This window comes from Monodelphis domestica, chromosome 3, assembly GCF_027887165.1.
Source record: "Monodelphis domestica isolate mMonDom1 chromosome 3, mMonDom1.pri, whole genome shotgun sequence".
In the NCBI taxonomy this organism is placed as follows: domain Eukaryota; kingdom Metazoa; phylum Chordata; class Mammalia; order Didelphimorphia; family Didelphidae; genus Monodelphis; species Monodelphis domestica.
In genome coordinates this window covers 435,498,468-435,520,615 of record NC_077229.1, presented here as the reverse complement: position 1 = coordinate 435,520,615, position 22,148 = coordinate 435,498,468, and the positions used below count along the sequence as shown (strand labels likewise).

The 22,148-nt window shown below is 37.6% G+C and overlaps 1 protein-coding gene across 2 annotated transcripts in view; it reads right to left on the bottom strand.

Annotated features, from left to right (window-relative positions):
- The window catches only part of MALT1 (MALT1 paracaspase), an 88,315-nt gene extending 68,161 nt beyond the window's left edge, over positions 1 to 20,154 (bottom strand). Inside the window, exons 1-2 of one of the 2 annotated variants that reach the window (XM_056824493.1) lie at positions 19,657 to 20,154; positions 11,250 to 11,416 (exon numbers count right to left, since the gene is read on the bottom strand). In XM_056824493.1, coding sequence (XP_056680471.1) covers positions 11,250 to 11,416; positions 19,657 to 20,123 — 634 coding nt within the window. In that variant the 5' untranslated portion in view covers positions 20,124 to 20,154. The remainder of the gene's footprint in view (positions 1 to 11,249; positions 11,417 to 19,656) is intronic. The other variant, XM_056824494.1, reaches the window with a different exon arrangement.
- Positions 20,155 to 22,148: the final 1,994 nt, after the last annotated feature.

Genomic DNA, 22,148 nt, shown 5'->3' with positions numbered 1-22,148 from the left:
AGAAATAGGTTTTGAACAATGACACATGTAAAACCCAGTAGAATTGCTTGTTGGCTCTAGGAGTGGGGAGGAAAAGAACATGAATCATGTAACCATGGAAAAATATTTTAAATTAATTAAATTAATAATTAAAAAAATAAAAAAACACTAAAAGTTATCTAGTGTAATACAAAGAGAACAAGTTATGAGTTGTCAAAGTTATAGTCCTTTTTTTTTTTTTTGGTTCAGACATGTGATTTCATAGATTTAGAGCTGCAAGAGTCCTTAAAGACTATCTAGTCAAATTCCTTCATTTTACAAATGAAGAAATGAGGCTCAATCTATCATCTTGCCACACTGACCTATTTGCTGCTGTCTCTCACACGTGATGCCCCTGTACATTTTATACTGTCTTTGCTCTATGCTGAGAATATTTCCCCCTAGACGTTCAGTTTCCCAGGTTTCATTCAAGACTCGGCTAACATCTCACCTTCTGCAGGAAAACTTTCCAATTTCAACTGCAACTCATTCATTTTCTGAGATTATTTTCCATCTACTCTACTTTTAATTGTCATTTAAATTGTCATATTTATCTCTTTCATGTGAAGGTGATATCTGTAGGGAGAAGAAGAACCTGCGAAGAAGATCTGCATTCAAATCCTACCTCTGTCATTTACCTATTGTGATCTTGGGAAAGTCACAACCTCTGTGGGCCTGAAGAATTCTTCCCTTACCTATAAAATGAGGAAATCAGACTAAATGACTTCTTTTGGTCATTTGTAGCTATAAATCTACAATTCTATGATTTAATAAATCCCTAGTATTCTAAAAAGGGAGAAGATGATGGAGGATGAAGAAAATATTTAAAACCCTGAGAGAATTTAGATCTCATCTTTCTTCTTTAGGTGGTAGAGTCAACAAGAGTGCTGGCCTTGGAATCAGGAATCTTGCTTTACATGCTAGCTGTAAAACCTTAGACAAACCACTTACTTAACCTACTGGGGTCATTTCCCCACATATAAAATGAGGATAATAATAATAATAGCATCTAATTCACAGAGCTGTGTGAATCAAATGAGATCCTGGACATATAAGTGCTTTGTAAAATTTAATTCACTATGTAAAAAAGTCCTTACCTACTGTCTTAAAACAGATATTAAGTACCAGTTAAGGCAGATGAGAGGTAAGGGCTAGGCAACTGAAGTTAAAAGACTTTCCCAGGCTCACACAGCTAGGACAGGTCTGAGGTCACATTTGAACCTAAGGACCTTCTGTCTCCAGGGGTGATGCTCTATCCACTGAGCTACATAGCTGCCTCCTCCCACTATTTTTTCCAGTTCTTTATTTTTCTATTTCTTAAATTTTGAACTTAGACATCAACTAAAATATCACTTCTATAAACACATTTACTTCTCAAACCTCCAATTTTGAGGAAGTGCACAGGCCAGTCATGCTCACTCCTTCCTTCCTCTCCCAGCTCTGATCTTGCCTCTCCAAACTGCACTATTCCTCAACAAACTCCCTGTAAAATGCCTCTCTCCTTGAATCCTTCTCACCCCGGAAAGTGCCTCAGCATCTGAGATCTTCTTCTCTTACTGATGGGTTCCTCTGGGAACCTGAACTCTAAGGAAGTGCTCAGGCCAGCCATCCTCACTCTTTCACTTGTCGCATTCCTGACTTCTCACCCTAGTTAAGTCTGATTCTTTTTGGTTTTCCTTCTGATTTTTTCCCCCTGTGCAACCCTAGGCAAATATCCCTCATTATTTTTTTTCCTTTCTTTTATGGCAACTCTAACCATAGCTTCCTCCTTTCCTCTTCCTTTCCACCCTTACCTTCCCTGTAACCTGAGGGAAAAAAGAAAAACAAAACCTTTTAAACAAATACATATAGTAAAGCAAAATAAATTTAATATTGGTTATGCCTGAAAAGGTATGTTTCATTTTGCAACCTAAGTCTATCACCTCTCTGTCAGAAGGTGGATAGGAATGCTCTAAAACTAACTAATAATGTTCTCAGGTAATAAGTAAAAAGAATTGTAAGCTTCCCAAAAGCAATTTTTAAAATTCCTATATAGAACTAAAATGGAATCAGCTACTTTTTTAATGCATTAAACTTAAAAACTTCTTGTCAATGGAATTAATTGAGTTAGATGACCATCTGATGAAGTTATTTAAGATTTCTTCGATCAGGTAGGCGGTAGAGCTAAATAAGTCCCTTTCAAATATAGATTTTGTAATTCTATAAAGTAATCCAGATACCTTTTGTAGTTTCATTGTCTAGCATAAAATCGAGTTTACTGTAACTGCATATTGTTACACAGTTGGGAATTGACATAATATTATTTTTAAAACTGCTGTTAGTAAAGGAAAGAATAGCACTTGCTGTGCTCAATTTTTGTGTTCTACCCACTCATTTCCTTCCTTATACATACTACAACTGTGTTAAAGGAATACACATTTTACCCTCAACCACCCACATTGAACTCCTATGAGTGAGATGCTGGGTAAACATAATTAAGGATAGCACAGATTCATAGATTTTAATATATCCTGAGTATATAAATATATGTCAGGATATAAATATATGATAGCTATTGAATAGAAATAATTATATTTTAAAATATGCATGGTTTCTGGATAAATAAGCACATTTTCAGATATTATCTGTCAGTAGTCTGACAGGTGACTTGATTTCCTGTAAGCCTGAGAAAATACTACATGATATGCTGAAACTTACTATTTATGCATGTAACACCTATAAATAAAGTATATGCAGTCAGGCTGAAGGCCTGATATGTAAAAATTAAAAACATAAAAGAGATAAATTAAGGAGTGATTCTGTAGTTTTCAAAAAGATTCACCAGAATCCTCCTAAGAAATTCTCTCTTAAAATATAGCTAGACTTATAAAAACAGTCCTATTAATATATATGTATCAAAGCAAAAGACAGTTCTACTCTATTAAAAATAAAACACTTCTCCAAATACATAATCCTGTATCTGTACCTCTAGATGCTAATGATTTGAGGAATGCCTGAGGCTTATCAGAGAATTACTAAAAAGCATCCTCTTGTATAGAATAGACACCCAAACCAAGCAATGCTTGTTGTACCTTATCATTATTCCTTAAAAAAAAATCTTTTATTGTCACAAGAGATAAACACAACACCCCCAAAGTCCCTACATTTATGAGTAACATACACAACCCTAAAAGTCAACCTCATTCCCTTTCAGTATAGGACCATCTTGACTGTGTTGCTTGACTTTGCTTATGTGTTTGTTACAAGGGCTTTTTTAAAAAAAACAACAAAAAGGAGGGAAGAGATGGATTAGTAACAGTGATGCCAAAAAAAGTAGGAAAAAAAAAGGAGACTGAGGCATTAAAAAAATGAACCGAAAAGAAGAAAGCTTAGGAGAAACAGACAAGCAAGACGATTTAAACTAAAATGCTGAATTTATTATATATTTCTAAATAGCATGCTGTAATGCCAATTCAGAGCTTCATGTGTAATCCTCTTTTGCTGTTCTCTTTTATGAATGGAATTACACATGTTAGTGTTTTTCAAGTTCAGAATAATAATGCATTATTTTTAAAAAATATAAGCAAAATGTCTTCAAAACTGCAAAACACTATACAAATGTAAGGTAATAACAATGTTATCTAAGCTATACTCTATTCTCCTTTGGGATACATAAAACAAGTAAAACCATGAAATTAACAAAAACAACTCGCATTTTTTCATGAACTAACACATAAGATATGACAAAGGATCATTTAAATGATCATACCATCATACCAACTTGATATTCATAGCCAGGGCAGAATTACCTTAATGATTCATATAATATTATAAGATCACATTAAAATTCTGTAAAAAAAATGTTTAAAAAAGGATGATGATTATGGTTGCTTTTGGAACCTAATGGTCTTTCAAGTCCAAATATATTTTGAAGTAAAAATTTAATACACTACTTTAAGCAGAGATAACTGGCTACAGTTAAAGTTAAGAGATAAAGTATTTTATCCCCAACATTGAGTAGTAGTAATGATTATCTCAAAAGTTCTGGATATAGTTTGCTTTCAAATATTTTTATTGAAGGAGAGATAAACAAATAATATAAAAGGAATGCTTTTAAGTAGCTTATATTTAGCTTTGGGGAAAAATACTCTAGCTCACAGTGCTATTGTGAGCAAAGTCAAGCGTGAACTTTAAAGTGCTATGCAAATGTGAGCAAGTATTATTTATCATTGTGACTTTACTAATTTAATGGAGTATTAAGTAGGCTAGTATACTGACTTACTAAAGTTGTACATGTATTTGTGACAAATTTTGCAGATGAAGAGTAAGTAGGGCTCAGAATTGAAGAGAACAGACTTAACTGCATTTGGTACATTATGCAGTGCTCTTGAAAAAGAGTTTTATTGATGGCTTCTGTTTTTTATATCATCAGAGTTTTTTTCCAGTCTTCTTTTTTCCTCCCAGAGAGCCATGGAAAATGTTTTTTAAGTACGAAAATAAAGAAAGAAGAAAAAACAAGGGAAAAAGAAAGGGAAAAGGCAACACAACCAATTAATACATTGAAAAAGTCCAAAAACATATCATAAAGTACTTTTTAATAATCTCCATCTGCTTCCTGGCACAAAACCCTACCTTTTTAATACAAATTTTCTCCAAGTGATACTGAATAGTTGCAAATCTCAGAGCATCTAAATTTCCAAAGAATCAAAGTTGTAAAAGGCCCAAAAGACAATGGGGAGGTGTAGGATAATTGCGAATACAAATTACAAAAAGTGTCTCAAAAGCAGGAAAAAGAATTTAAGGGATCTCACTGAGGAAATCTATGTTAAAAAAATGTAAGTGGCACTTTCATGCAGAGAGATTTGTGGGTAACAGGTGAGCATCCCAGAGACATTTCAAACACTATGTGTCTAAAACTGAATTCCTTATCTTGCTCTTTAAAGTTTTCACTCTTACAAATTCTTATTTTTGTCAAAGGCACCGCAATTCCTAACATGTCTGCCTGATCTCTCACCACTACAATACATCCTACACATTCGGAAAGTAATTTTCCTTAATCTCTGAATTATATGACTCTTCAATTAACTCTAGTGGCTTACTATTGACTATAGGAGCAAATATAAGCTCCTCTGTTTAGCTTTTGAGGAACTACATAGCATGGTCCTAAGCTATCTTTCCAGTCTAATTAGACATTATTTCCTGTCCTAGAGAGCCAAAGTGGTCTCTTTGTTCCTCATAAATAACACCACATCTCTCCCAACTCTGTGCCTTCACACTGGCCATTCCCCATGTCTGGAATGCACTTCCTCCTTACTCATTAAGTCTCACTAAATCCCTCTCCTTTTAAGACACAATTCTAACTCCATGTTCTTTATCACAAATTCTGATACCATTTCCTAGTACCCCGCCTCCCTTGAATTTGAGTACTTGTATTTACTGATTTGTTAATATAAATAAAAATAAATAAAATAAATAAAAATAGCAGTTGTTATTTCCCCAATCAGAATGTAAGCTCTTAGTGAGTAGGGATTGTTTTATTCTTTGTACTATTATCCCCTGGGATCTACCAAAGTGGCTGGCAAGCTTACTTGCTTGCTTGGTCAATGTGTGGGTATTGCACTGATGAAAGATTTGTGGATGAACAAGACAAGAACTATATAAAAGAGAAGATGTGGATGGGCTATAATGGACAGGAATTGTAGATCCAATGAAGAAATGCAATAATTGTTAAGTATTCTGAAAAATATTCAGTGACATAACTAAACCTCACTTCTTCCTTTTCTGAATATATCCAGTCTCTTCATCTTTTCCCTGATCATCTTTACTGATTATGAAAAAAAGTGGCCTATTAATGCTGAATGGAAATCTGCTACCTAAAAGGGGACAGGCCATTGAGGATAATTCACAAAGTAGATAATTTGTGTACAGATAATTCAGAGTTCAATGTACTCTATAGATGAACTAGTTCTATCAAATAAACACATTTTATTTTCCATGTTGTTTAAAATAAAAGTGACAAGACATGCCTTATAATTTCTGTTTCTTGATTTGAAATGTTTTTAAATTCAGAAGACTTTAGGCTAATAGTGTCCTATATATCTAGTTATTTTACTGTCCTGCTATTAGTTATAATTTATTCATTATGACAGCAAGAGAGCTTCATAAAACATAAACCCAATATGAATGACACCTACTTCCATCTCCTATTTCTATTTCCTCATGATGTATAGAGGTTTTTTCCTTACTACACTTAAATAATAGATAAATTAAGAAGAGGGATATATTCCCCTCCAAAAAAAGTTTTGTTAAAAGATCTTATAGGATATTTAAACATAGGAAAAATAATTTCTAAGAATGTTAACAATTCTACATGTCAGATATTTAAGAATAATTGACAAAGTATCAAGAAAAACAAACTTGGTATCATTTAAGAATTAGACTTTTGGGGGCAGCTGGGTGGCTCTGTGAATTGAGAGTCAGGCCTAGAGATGGGAGGTCCTAGGTTCAAATCTGACCTCAGCCACTTCCTAGCTGTGTGACCCTGGGCAAGTCACTTAACCCCCATTGCCTAGCCCTTACTACTCTTCTGCCTTGGAGCCAATACCCAGTATTGACTCCAAGACGGAAGGTAAGGGTTTAAAAAAAAAGAATTAAGATTTTTACTTTTTAATGTGAAGTCTTTGAGATTGTTTAGTTCAAGATTCTAACTTGACATAAACTGCTGGGAACACAAGATGGCAATCTGGTAGACACTAATTTTATACCATATACCAAGATAAGCTTTTGATATATGATCTAGATATAAAAGGTCATATAATAAGGAAGAATTTATTGTTAAGATCTAGGGATTGGGGGGATTTCAAGACCAAAAAGAGATAGAGAAGAGATAAAATGGATTATTTCAATGGATTATTACATAAAATATGAATGATTTTGTACAAACAAATCCAATGAACTAAAATTAGAAGAGAAATTTTTATAGCAAATTTCTCTGTTAATGGTCTCATTTCCAAAATAACTAAAGAACTAATTCAAAATTATAAGAAGAGTTATTTCCCAATTGGTAAGAAAATGAATAGGTAGTTCCCAAGAAAAGAAACTCAAACTATCAACAACTACATAAAAATGCTTCATATTCTAATAAGTAAGGAAACCTAAATAAAATAACTCCGAGGGTTCCACTTCATTCTCACCAGATTGGCAAAACTGACAAAAAATGAAAATGATGAATGTTGGAAGGACTAAGGGAAAACAGGAATACTGAGGTACTACTGGTGGAGCTATGAATTAATAGAGACATTCTGGAAAGCAACTTGGAAATATGTTTCCAAATTAGGTATGCCCTTTGAGACAGTAATCTAAATTTATATCCTAAAGAGATCAAAGAAAGCAGAAAAGAACACATATACAAAAAAATTATAATGGATCTTTTTCTCTGATTGCAAAAACCTGGAAACTAAGGAGGTTACCATTAACTGAGGAATGGCTGAACAAATTATGGCATACTAATGTAATAAGATACTAATTTTGTATAAGAAATGAAGAAAAGGTTTCAGAGAAACTTAGAAAAATATTTATGAATCAAGAACAATTTATGCTATAATGATAGTACTGTAAAAATGAAAATTTTTGAAAAACTTAAGAACTTTGACCAATGCAATGGTTAACCATGATGCCAGATGAAGAATTCTGGCCACCTCCTGACAGACTGGATATGCAAAATGATATATATGATTCTGGATATAGTTAAAATGGGAATTTGTTTTACTTGAATAGGCATTTGTTACAAGGTTTTGTTTTTGGTTTTCCAGTGGGGAAATGGTAAAAGGTGAGAAAAAAATTTTAAGATCACTTAAGAAGACTCCCTGAAAATCATGATGATAAAAAAAAAAAAAAGCCTAGACATTTTATTTCTGCCCAGACCCATTAGCACCAAAGGGCAAAGTGAATATGGAAAAGATCCAAATACCCCTCAGGCCAAGGAATGGCATAGCCAAAATCCAGAGCTCTGACCATCAAAGGAAAAAATTCTACAAATATCCAGAAATAAATAGTTCCAAGTACCAATCAAACAAAGCTAGGCAACTTCCATCATAAACAAAGAAATCTTGGAATAAAACTTTCTAAAATGCAAAAAAGAGAGGCTTACAAACAACCACAACTTATCTTACACAGTTGAATATAATCTTACTGGGGGACAAACAGATTTTTAAATTAACTTTCTTTTTTAAATGAACTTTTAACATTTTAAATGAAAAGACCAGAACTAAGTTGGAACTTTGAAAAACAAACAAAACATGGAGAAACCTAGAGAGGCAAATTGACTATAGTAACTAGAAGGAGCTGTAAGACAATGCAATCAATTTAACATTCTAATGGGGGAAGAGAAGGAGCAACAAGTGTCCCTCTAGAATCTCAATGTCTTCAAAGGCTATTAGGGAAGTTAAATAAGAAAAACAAATACTATAGTTGGTTGATTCAGTTTTGAGGGCCTGAAAAGAGGAAGGAGAAAGGAAGGTAAAAGGAATATAGTAGAGTAGAAAGGAAGAAAAAAGTAACAAAGAATTTATTTCTCATAGATGAAATATGTGAGAAGATAGAGGGAAGGGTAGGAGTGAGCAAAAGAAGAAACTTCACTCTTATCTGAAAACAAAGGAGAGCTGAAAACTCTTTCTTCCTCTCCCTCAAAAGAAGTTTTCATGAATGAGCCAGGACTTAAAGAAAAGTTGGCCCAATGGTCCTGTGACATGAAATATGTTCCAGACAAGTTGGTCATAAAATAATATTCTAGGTATCAAAATCTTATAATTATTACAGTCTCCCTGGCCCTACCAAGAATTATATTTCTCTTCAGGAGTATCAGACAGATTAAATCCACAGAAATAGAATATCTTTGGATGAAACAGAATTCCTCTTTCCCAGGGAGAGATGCCCATCAGGACTCCTGATTTGGGAGGTTTCTACATTTGAGTCTTGCTATGTTTTCTCAGTTAATATCCCTTTGTAAAATGGTAATGATACTGGGCCTGGGGTGAGAAAATCACACTACATACAGGCCCATAAATTTGAGGGTTACACACCTCAAATTCTGAGGACTTCCATTAGAAACCTGAAGGAGAGTACTGGTGAGCACAGGTTAGCATGTGGACTGCAAGGATGAGTCCAAAGCCTGTATGTGCTACAGCTGCAATGATATGCAGGGTGCTCTTTAGACAAATGCTTATCATGAACTGTGCAATACAAGTTGATTGTGTCCAATGAAATTATCTTTCTTGCTCCCTTTGGATGGACCTTCAAATCAAGTACTTTATTTGCCTCTCCAAGGAGAATATTTGAATCCTCCTTCCATTTGACTGCCATTTCTTTTTGTCTTCTGGTTTCATTTATAGCAAGAATACAAAACTGATATGCTTCCGTTCTTTTAGTAGTATCCACTCAGTGACTGAATAAGGATCTCATCATATTTAGAGTACCAGAAGTTAATATTTGTAGATGGCCTAAAATGTGTATGTACCCTCAGACCCTTTGGGCTTATCCAGGCTGAGGGCCATCTTTATTTTTCCTTTGTTTCATGGATTGCAGAAGTTAAATTTCCCATCACATCACAAAATAGATGGCCTAATGATGATGACTCTCTCCGTACTTAACTTACAGGCTGGTCCTCAGAAAGCACACACAGTCTGTGATCCCTATAATATAAATAAAGCTTACCTTACACTGGCACAGCACTGATTCAAGAGCTCAGGGCAATCTCCATAATATGATAAAATTGGGTTTTGTAGCAGAGTTTAAGGTACCTGAAGATTTTCATGAATTAAGAGCTTCAAGTAAAGTAAGACAAAGAAATATTCCCTAAATAATCACTATCATAAGTAAAAAGTCAGTGGAGTGAATTTTTGTGTAGTCTTTTCTTAGTTCTCTGTTCTCAGCTTTCTGCCACATACCATCACTTGTGCTCTCTGTCATTATATCAAACTCAGAATTGAACCCATCTTACCGCCAAACCTACCCCTTCTCCCAATTATGTTCAACTTCAATGCTTGAAGTCATCCTGGATTCTTTCTTTTTCTTCACCATCCCTTCTCAAAAATATCCATTCAACTGTTAAGTATTATTTATTTTATCTCTGCATCCAATCCCCATCCTTTCTACTCTGATCAACTCTTACTGAAGTTAGGGCCTTCTAACTAGTTTCCCTATCTCTAGGATCTCTCTTCTGTAACAAGACCTGCACATTGCTGCCAAAATATTATTTCTTTCTTTAAAGAAAAAAAATATTTTTGTTAGTTCCAAATTTTTTCTTTATATACCCCTACATCCAAAAGCTAAGAAATATGATATTCATTTTACATAATAAATCATTTCCATATTATTTATGGATGTGGTATGGGGGAAGAGAATTCATTAAAAATTCTTCCATCTATACTCAGAGTCTATTAGTTCTCTCCTGGAGGTGGACAGCATTTTTCATCATGAGTTCCCAAAGTAGCATTTCTAATTCAAAGATATGATCCTATACCTTTCAGTGGCTTCCCAATAACTAAAGGACTAAAGTAAAAACTTCTTGGCCTGGCATTCAAGGTCCTCCTCTTCACATACTATAAATTCCAGCTAATCTCATCCCAACTCTGGTGCTTTTTGGAAATCCTTTTCTTCCTTTAAGTTTCAGTCAGGGTCTGTTCCCACCATGAAACAACCCCTGATGCTCATAGCTAGAATCTCTTCCACAAATCTCTTAATCCTTCTCCTTTGGGTTCCTTCTGGGCCTTTATCATATTCTAACTTGCATTACAGTAATTTGTCACATTTTGTCCTTGTACTAAACAGTTAGCTTCTAGAGTAAAGAGACGGTCAATTTCCATCTATGGCCTCTCATAGTGTTCCATCCACAGCAGGTATCTGATAAAATTCATTCACTTTGGGAAGATATTTCTATTGACCCAAGTTTAAAAATATCATTTTATTGGTGATCTCATACTTAAAAATCAATTGTATAATCACCTACTCTTCAGCAAGTTAGAAGCTAAACTTTGTTATCCATAAACATTTCTCAATTTCACTGGTTTGCTGAATCATAATTTCATTTGAAGAGTTCAAAAGAAGACCATTTTATAGTTATTTATTCAAATAACAGAAAAAGTGACTAATTTACTATTATCATGGCATCCTAATCCAGTCATTTAAATGAGACTCTTTTTCATCCCAGTGTCCTCATGGCTCTATGAATGAATATATTTAAAGAAAAAACAAACCTGGAGGGCCAAGCAGTTGGAGAACATCAGTATGCTCCATGGCCTGAAGGAACTCACTTAATTCTGTGACTGTGCAACCTTTTTCACCCAGGAGTTTCAGTAAACATCGACTAGGGCTTCCTTCTGGCTCCAGTACTTTAAGAGAACACTGTTCCAAGTCCAGACAACTGAAATAAAAAGAATTTTTAGGAACTTGCTCCACATGTATGGTCATCGCTGGGGGACTTTCATACTCTGTCAAGGTACAACAGGCAGAGTCTAAATTTATCTGTTCTTGGGTGATCTGATCATCTGGTATTTACTTCTCAAGAAGCTTCACAGACCTCTTCATCCCATGGCAACCTTGGCAGTTACACCTTGTGGGTGTTCCTCAAGACTGCACAAAGTTCTCTTTTCTTCTCTAACTCTACTTTCTCACTGGCAATTTCATCTGTTCCCATGACTTCAGTTATTTCTATACAGATGATTCTCAAATCTATACATTATTCTACAGTTTCAGTCTTTCTATCTGACTGTCTTTTGCCAGTCATTTATCTCCAAATCCTTACTGAGAATCTCCATCTGGATATGCTGTTGCTACTTCAAATATAAGTCCATAACTGAAGTCATTATCTTCACCTTCTGAAATCTGCCTCTCCAAAAAAAAAAAAAAAATCCATCTTCCCCTCCTCCAAAATATCTCTATATCTGTTAAGGGGAACCAGATTCCTAGTCTTCCAGGTTTATAACCTCAAAGTTTTCTTTTTTTTTAATTTGCTATGAAACTAGTCCTGAAGAAAATACAGAAATTTCTATATGGCCTTTCAGTTGCTATCAGCTCTCTTGTGTGACTGCATAACACCTTTATGATTAATACCCTGATAGAAAATTACTTTCCATAGACCTTGGGCAATTCCATCATGAGGCATATACTGCAGGTATTATGAATCTTGAAGAATCTTGGAAAAAAAACAAGACTCAGGGAGTTTAGGTGACTGTACCACAAAAGCCCAAGCTAATCTGTATAAAAATAGGGATTCAAAACCAGGCCTTTTTGATTTCTGATTTTAAGGCCAGTGTTCTACTATTTCAACAAGGCAAACATTCTATTGCTCTCTAATCTATTAGCTATCCCCTTCCCCCACAATGTTTGGTACAAATATTGTCTTTCTTTAAGACCCCTAATGCATCTTCTTTTCCACATTCTCTCTGCAAAGGATCTTACTTCCCTATCCATTCCCTGCCTTCTTCCCTCCACCTTATCTGATGTCATTTAGATATCTTCCCCCACTATCTTTTTCATTTGTCTTAATGAAGAGGTGGCCCTTCTACTTGTAAGGTTAACTCTTTTACAAGTGCCCTGGGCTTGATTCCCAAAATTCTCCAGGAAAGTGTGGCCACTAACCTTGCTTTCTTCTCATGTTAAATCTCTCCCTGTCTATTGGCTTTTTTCTTTAAGCCTATAAATATGCCCATATCTTTCCCATCCTTAAAAAACTCTTACTGGATCTTACTGTCCCCACCAGCTATCTCCCATATCTCTCATCTTTTTCCTCACTAAACTCTACATTCAGTGTCTTCACTTCCTTTCTTCTTATCTCTTTTCTTTCAAACTTCCCTATTATCATCATGAATACTATCACTTTCTCCATTTACCCAGGTCACAATCTCATTCTTGCCCTCACCTCACATATCCAATCTGTTGCTAAATATTTTTATTTCAACTTTTACAACATTTTTTATATAGTATCCTCTCCACTCACAGTCATAACTTTAATTCATGCCCTCATCCCCTCTCATCTGGATTACTGCAGTATCCTAACTAGTTTCCTTGATTCAAGTCTCTCCTCCCTCCAACTCATCTTCCATTGAGATGACAGGGTGATTTTTCTAAAGCGTAGGTCTGAGCATACCAGCTCTCCCCTCAACGAGTTCCAGTGACTTCCTATCACTTTCAGGATCAAATAGAAACTCTTCTGTTTGGCATTTAAATTTCTTCAATTTCTGACTCCTTCCTATCTCTCCAATTTCTTAAATGTTACTTTCCCCCTTATGGTCTATTATTCTACTTGTATTTACCTTCTTGCTGTTCCTCACAAAGAACTCTAAACCTCCAATGCCTTTTTTTTAAACCCTTACTTTCTGTCTTAGTCAATACTGTGTATTGGTTCCAAGGCAAAAGAGTGGTAAGGACTAGGCAATGGAGGTTAAGTGACTTGCCCAGGGTCACATAGCAAGGAAGTTTCTGAGGTCAAATTTAACTTAGGACTTTCTGGCTCTAGGACTGGCTCTCAATCCACTGAGCCTCTTAGCTGCTCCCTCCCAGTGCCTGCCTTCAGCCCTGGAATGCTCTCCCTCTTAACTTTCAATAACTCAAGTTAAGATCCCAACTTTCTGCAGGTCACCTTTTCCAGTCCTCCCCTCCTAAACTGCTAGGGCCGGTCTATATTTCATATGTACAATTTTAGCATGTTTTTTCCTCCACTGAAGGTGAAGACCATCATTTTGTCTTTCATTGTACTGCCAGTGCTTAACATGGTACTCAGCCCATAGTAAATTCTTAATTAATGCTTGTTGACTGATAACTTTTCTTATCTACCTATACTTCCCCTGGGTTTCTTCAAGACTTGACTCAAGTTCCACCTTTTGTAGGTTTTTCCTGATTCTCCCAGCTGCAGTACCTTCCTTTTCTCAGACTACTTTCCATCTACTCTATATAAGCTGTCCCAAGTGTCTTAGTGTAGTCTAAAACTTTAATAGCTTTAACTTTTAAAAGGCACTAAAATGTTTGGGATGTGCCATTATCACATATGTATCTCCTTACTTATATGTCTCCTCCAATATAATGTGAGCTCCTTGAAGGTAGGGCCTTTTATTGCTTTTCTCTGTTGTGCCTAGAACATTTGCCTAATAAATGCTTGCCAACTGATGTCCCAGAAGGTGTATAGAAACCTCCCTCAAACAATAATTGCCTGGCTACTCCAGATTTTGTAGAATTTGGCATGGGTGGGACTAGTTGGCCTCTGATGTCCTTTCCAAATCTAAAATTTTGTGATTCTTATATTGATGCTTAACATTGAGGTAATCAAAACGTATTTATTTAGTTCCCACTCTAAACTTTAGGTGCTTTAGGAGAAAAATAATACATAGTACCTGGCTTCTAAGACATTACACTAGAATACACAATACTATAGTACACAGTGGGAGGTGTGTGTGTGTGTGAGGTGCAACACAAAAGTATATGTAATTATTGCAGAATTTCAGAGAAGAAGATTAAATGGAGACTAGTGTGGGAAGGACTTGTGGTTTCAGAGTAAGAGGACCTAGATGCAAATCCTACTTTGGTCACTGCTACCTCTGGGTCCTCGAACAATTCATTTGACCTCTCCAGACTTCAGCTTCCTCATCTATAAAGTGAGAGGGGTGGACCAGATGATCTCTGAGGTTCTTTTCAGTACTAACCTATGATCTTATGGTCTGTAAAATGAAGAGGCTGGATCACATGGAAACATTCAAAGGACTCTTCCAGTTCTAATCATATGGTCAAATTTTCATGGAAATCTGAGCCCTGAACTTGACTTTGAGAGACAGGTAATAGTTGGGTAGGCAGAAGGGATAAATGATGATGACAATATAAATGAGGACAGAGAAGCAAATGGATATTACATACTTGCAGGACAATAAAAGAGGACTCTAACTACAATGAATGCAGGTAGGAAGGGAAAAATCTTCTACTTGAGAAACTTGTTAACTAATCTTGTGTAACTCTTTGTGACCTCATTTGTGGTTTTCTTGGCAAAAATACTGGAGTTTTTTGCCATTTCCTTTTCCAACTCATTTTACAGGCAAACAGGGTTAAGTGACTTGTCTAGGGTCACACAGTTATAACATGCCCATGGTCAGATTTTAACTCAATCTTCCTGACTCCAGGCCCTGTGCCACCTAGCTGCTTATTGAGAAGCTTACTGGTTAAGATCCAAATCCTTGGCATTTATGGTCCTCCACAACAATGCTGGCAAACTCAAATAGAAACTGGGGGCCACTAAATGAGATCCCTGCAGGCACATGTTTTAGAAAACCACATAATAACATATTAATGTTCTATTGTGTTTTTATACTCCTCAGGCTCTTTTATTGGATCTTTATCTACCCTCCCTTCTTGTGTCCCAATCCCTCTTCTCTTCACACTCTACATCATTTTATCAGCTTGGATGGGCTCAATGATCATTTCTATGCAGATTACTCCTAAGTCAATATACCTATTCCTCAATTCTCTTCTGAGCTCCATTCTTCAGTTGCTTAATGGATGCCTCCAAGTGAATTCCCCACAGCATGTCAAATGAAACAAGTTAAAACAAAAACTCATATATTTCCCTGAGAAACCCATCACTCTCTTCCTGGGTGCTCTGAACGGTTGAGGGCAGTGCTGTCTTTCTACTTAACCTAGGCTCACAATCTCAGAGTCATCTTGACTTTTCACTCTTCCTAAGCCCCTATATCCCATCAAATGTCACATCTTTTCATTTCTACCTCCACAACATAACTTATGCCCATTGTCCCTTCTCTTCATCAACAGTCACCATTCCAAGTTAATACTCTCATCTTTCATCTGGTGTGGTCACAGCAATATACAGCAGTACCTATGGAAAATGTGATACTGAAATTGCCTTTGATATTTAACTGGCTCAAGGGACTAAGGTGCCTGGTCTCCTGAGCGCGCACGTGTGCGCACACACACACACACACATAAATGACAACTATATATGGACCCTGAGGCTTCAGACCATTACAACAAAACCCAGGAAGCTGCACTCACCCCAATCAACTTTTTCCAGGTGGATATTCAAAACAGGAAAAGAATAATCTTCTCTTGCTAAAGAAGTCAACCTTTTTTTGTTAACTGTGAGTGTCTCACCTCATTCTAATGAATTCTCATCTCATTTCATTCTAATCTCAGGTGTCAGGCAGTATCTTGACTTGGTCATCTCTGACCCAGGACTCCTCAATTGGTCTCCTTACAGCTAGTCTTTCTTTCCCTTCTCTAAGCCCTCCACACAGCTGCCAAACTGACATTCTGAAACTATAGATGTGACCATATCTCTTCTCCAAAACAGATCTTCAAATTTTCAGGACAATTATTGTGTTCTTCCTAAGTCATAATTATCTTCTTCAAGCTAAACATCTGCAGGTCCTTCTCCTAGAAGCGGTGGTCCAATGTGGAAAAGACAAAGCTGGCATAGTGTTGTAAAAAGGACACTGAATTTGGTACCAACAGATCTGGGTTCAAATTCTGACTCTTCAATTCATTTAGTTATCTGACCTTGAACAAGTCATTTCACAAGTCTCAGTTTTAGCATTTGAAAGGATTTGGATTTGTGACTTATAAGGTTTCTTTCATTTCTAAATTCATTGTTTCATTCCCAGAGACATATACTTAAAACTGTTCAGAGTAATCATCCCTCTCCCTGGAGTCTAACCCAATTGGTTGATGAACTGGGTTCACCTACTTCTTTCCATCTTCACCCTAATCTAGAACTTCACTGCTTCTGGCCTGGACTACTAAAATATTTTGATTTTCCTGTCTCCATTCCATCCCCATCAACTCTTTTTAATTTATCTTGCATATTTTCTTCCAATAAATCTTAAAACCACAATCCTCATCATAATATTCTCTGGCTTAAACACTTTTTGCTTCCATTTGCTTCCAGGAACCATTTGCTTCCTATAGCCTACCAAGGCAAAGTGGAGTATTTGATAAGATATGGAAACGGATTGTCATTGATATAATGAACTCCCAGATGAGGGAATTGCCTCTACTCATGCAGGTCAGCAACTTTCCTGCCTAGGGCAAAGAGGGGTTACTTGTGTATTGATACCAGATGGACATAAACCCAAATCTTCCTGGCTCCAAAGCCACTATCCACTATACCATGCCTCTCACTACTTAACATTTCTCATCCTTACCCCTACCTCTACATGGTACAGAAATTGAACACTCAATTTTCAGAGAACTTGGTGTTGAAATTTCTGCTATTCATAATGTGTGTAATCTTGACAAGTTATTTACCTTTTCTGGGTCTGTTTCTTTATCTGTAACATAAAGAAGCTAGACTAGATGGCCCCTGAGTCCCTTTCAGCTTTAAATATGTGATCCTATGTGAATGAACTCCTTTCTTTTTTCATTCCATTCCTTCTATGTAGAATGCTTCTTTTTCCCATCAATGCCTCTTAAAATCCTACCCATTCTTCAAATCACAACTCAAGACTTCCAAGAATCTCTCATCTTCTCTGAATTACCATATCTCTATGTTGGCCCAACTCTTAACTTTTAGTACTTTTCATGTACTTATGATATAGTATAGAGGCATGAAAAGGGCACTCAAAATTTTCAGAAAAAGAAACTATCAATTGTCATATAAAATGCTCTAAATCATTAATATTTAGAGAAATGCAATTTAAACAACTGTGAGGTACTACATCACATTCATCAGATTGGCTAACAATGAAGAAGGAAAGTGATAAATTCTGAAGGGGATGTAAGAAAATAGGTAAACCAATGCACTGTTGATTAAACTATGAACTAATCCAGTTATTTTTTAGAACAATTTGGAACTATGCCCAAAGAGCTCTAAAACTGTACATTCCCTTTGATCCAGTAATACTGCTATTAGGTCTGAATCCCAAGAGATAAAAGAAAAAGTGACAGGACCCACATGTACAAAAATATTTATAGTAGCTCTTTTTGTGGTGGCAAAAAATGGGAACTAGGGGGAATGCCCATTAGTTGGAGAATGGTTGAACAAGTTATGGTACATTAGATGGAATACTACTGTGCCATAAGAAATGATGAATGGACCTTTTTAGAAAAACTTCGGAAGATTTATGTGAACTGATGATCCAAAGTGAAGTGAGCAGAACCAAGAGAACATGGTTCATAATATTGGCAATACTGCAATGATTATCAACTGTGAAAGACTTTGCTACTGTGATCAATACAGTGATACAGGACAATTCCAAAGGTCTCAGGATGAAAAATACTATCCACCTCTAGCTGGAGAACTGATGGATTCTCAGTGCAAACTGAGGTATATTTTTTCTATTTATTTTTCTTGCTAAATTTCCCCCTCACAACATAGAAAATAAAGAAATGTTTTATATAATTTTATATGTATAATGAGCATTGTATTTTTTCCTTTTCAATGGGTGGGAGAGGGGAGGGAAGAAGAGGGATAATAATTAGTACTGAAAGTAAAAATTAAAAAGAAAAACAATTTAAGTGCTGATCTTGGAGTCAAGAGGCTCTGGGATTGAAACGAAGACTATCCTATTTATTTCCTCTGTCACTTTAGGCAAATCATTTTACCTCTCTGAATCTTAGTCAGCTCATCTATAAAATGAGACTTGATGCTATATACTTGTGTACTATTTCATCTACCAGATTATAAACTCCTGGAAATTATGAAGTGTTTCTCATTTATCTCTGCATCTCCTACTGCTTAAGCTGAGTGTCTTGCACATAATACACTTAAGAAAGTCACTGACTCTCCAAGGTGTCCTGTATATATCTTGTTTGTTACATAATTACTTTCACATTGTCTCCCCTAGACTGTGAGCTCCTAAAGAGCAGGTTCTTCTTTTGCCTTTCTTAAATACTTACTAATTGACTGAATTAACGATTGAAAATACAATCCTCTCCCTCCACAAATAGTATTTGCTTCTCATCATTCTTCTGTTTCTATCACTTCTTTTACCCCCTCTCTTAATCCTCTCTCCATTCTATTCCAACCCAATCACCTGTTTCTTCTTAATGTTTTTTAACCTCACATTAATCCAGCACCACACTCCTTGACCTTTAATCTTTACCCTTTCTCTGGTCTCTTGACATCGGGCATTTTCTCTGACTGTCCCCTCCTCCTCTGCTTTGAATACTTTTGTCCTTTGGACTCTTTTAAGACCCAACTAAAACCTCCACTTTCTACAAGGACGACTTGCTAAAAGTTCTTAATTATTTCCTATATATCCCACATATAATTTGCTTTGTGTATATGTACGTATGTTGGCATGTTGGCTTTCCCATTAGATTGTAAACTCCTTGAGGGCAGGGACTGTCTGTACCTTTTAAAAAAAAATCTCCGTACTTAGCACAGCATCTGGAACATAGTAGGGGCTTGATCAAAGTTTACTGAATTGTCCAATTTACTCCAGTCTTTGATCTCAGGGAGGGGGAGGTTCCCCACCACACTCCAAGCACCCTAGTCTTCCGATTTCTGCCTTCCCACCAAACATTCCCCAGATAGACTCCTCCCAAATCCTGAGGCTGGGGCTCTCTCTCTCCACCCCCCAAACACCTGCAGTTCAGTTTCCCCGGTCCGAAGCCTCCGTTCCGGACCCCTCATTCATTCCGACCCGCCTCAGCCCCAGTAGCCACCTGAGCCTGTAGCGCCCGCGGGTCCCCGCCAACTCCGCCAGCTTCTTCCAGCCCCTGCCGTCTGCGGCTCGGTCCAGGGCGTCGCTGAGACCCCGCAGCGCAGGCTCCCGCAGCCGGTTAATGTTGACAGCGCCAAGGGAAGGGGACCCAGGGACGGTGGGCGCCAGGGAAGGCGGCGGGGCCTGCAGTGTGTGCCCCCACAGCGACATGTCGCCGGTCCCGGAGTCCCGTCCCGCCGCCCTCCCTACGCTCTCGAGCCACCTTCCGCTCTCACTCCTAAACTCGCCTCTCCTTCCCAGGCCGGGCCGGGGGCGGAAGGACACGTCAGAGGGCGGCTTCGCCGTACACCGCGGAGGAAGCAGCTTCTCTCTCGGGAGAGACAGGTTGTCCCAGGTCCCCGCCCCGCCCCGTCCCGGGGCTCTGGGCCAGCTGGCAAGGCTCATTCCTGGGGAGCCCCTAACATACATGGGGCATGCGTCCGAGCGTGCGTGCGTGGGTCTCGCGCCTCACCCCGTTGGCTGGTGGTGGGGAAAGTCCCCTCCTCCTCATCGCACTTCTCCCTCCCCCTCTGCTCAGCTCTTTGGCTCAAGGTGGCCTCTTCAAAAAGAAAAAACAAAACTGGGGGTGAAGGGGGGAGGACGAGCCCCTCCGCTAGAGGCAGAGAGAGGAAGAGGGGGACAATGAGCAATGGCATTGCAGGCTCAGGCCGGGAAAGAGAGTTTAAACGAGAGCATAAACAACGTGTACCCTGGGTTGCAGGCCACGATTGCCCTCGACGATTTAAGGGAGAGCAGCCTGGGAAGAGGTATTACACCTGTTTACTTGGCACCAGAGACAGAACTAGCAAAAAGGGGCAGATTTTGCCCCCAAATATGGAAAAAAACTTAATCGTTTTTTAAAAGTTGAGTGGGCCAACTCCATAAATACTGCCATTTTCTTCATTAGTATTCTTCAAGCAGAAGATTGAGGACCACTCATGGGACATAAGGGACAGATGGGGAGCAGGTGGGGGTTGGACCAGAGGAAGTCCATGGGCTTCATTTAACCCCGTTTGCCATTTTTTCTCCACTGTGTCCCCAGTTTTTTTTACAGATGAGGAACTAAGGCAAAGAAGGGTCAGGTGACTTGACCTGGGACATACAGCTAGTATGAGTGATAGAGTATTCCGGTGTGAGGGTGTGCCCAGTCCTTTTCAGGGCCGCTCATCCACCTTTAGTGTCTACCTGTGACTCCAAGAAGTTGTAGCATACAGAATGACCACATCCTGGTAAAACTGTCTGCAGACACACTGAATCAGGTAAGAGAATAACCAAAAGGCCTCAAACTATCAATGAGTTAGGAGGTGTCTAGCTCAAGCACGTGAATACTTTCCCCAGCACAATGGGCAGATTCAATGGTCATAAAGATAGTGAAGCAGGTGCTGTGGGGCACCTAAGGGTGGTGCATCTTGGGCTGTCACCGGATGTCCTGACTTTTGCCTTGCCATTGGACTTTGATAACTCTGGAAGAGAAAGTGAAGCTGACAACTGTACAATAATTTTGTCACTGAAATACAACTCCAGCACAAGTCGAGCCGTCACTCCCATGATGTCATGAAGTCTCTCAGAAATGTAGGACAAGCAAGTATGTGAGGTCAAATTTGAACTCAGATCTTCCTGACTCTAGGCCCAGCTTCTCTATTTAGTGCATCACCTAGCTCCCCCTAGGAGGTGTTACAGTTAAATAATAAAACCAAGTACTACCCAAAGATCCTTTTATTTAGCTGAATATGAAGTTGCAAAACAAACCAGAATCAGTGCTCTCCATGGCCAAGACCCAGAACTCTGTTCTTTGTCCAGTTAATATACAATTTGGAGAGAATGAAAAATGGGATGAAAGTGTTAAGATATAACACATGTAAAGCCCAGTGGAATTGCTCATTGACTATGGAAGGGACATGGGAGGAGGGGAGGGAAAGAATATGAATCATGTAACCATGGAAAATAATCCAAATTGATTAAATAAACTTAATTTTTAAAAAAGTGTGAAAATACTTGGTTTCTTATCAGAGGAAGAGGTCTGGAGATAGTGAGGTGAGGGCCAGGGTTAACTAGAGAGGATTGGAAGACAATCAAGAGACATGGAGGAAAAAAGGAACTCTTGGGGGGGTAATATTGTGACTTCTTCAAACTCAAGTGAATTTTAAGATGTAACTTCACAAAATGGTGGATAAAGACCAAGTAGAATAACTAAGGCTATTTCAATATTACAGAATTCTTAACAAATCTGTTATTCTTTAATTCTATCTAGAAGTACTATAGATATTGTATCATGGTAGACAGATAGCATAGTTCTGTCTCTGATACATCCTAGCAATGTAACCCTAAGTAAGTAGTTTCATTGCTCTTGGAAATTCTTTAAAGATGAAGATGCAGAGAAGGTGCTGTTTGACCTATTTTGATAGAAGGAATTTTCTGTACTAGTGAAATCACAGTTCTATTTCCTAACCCAAT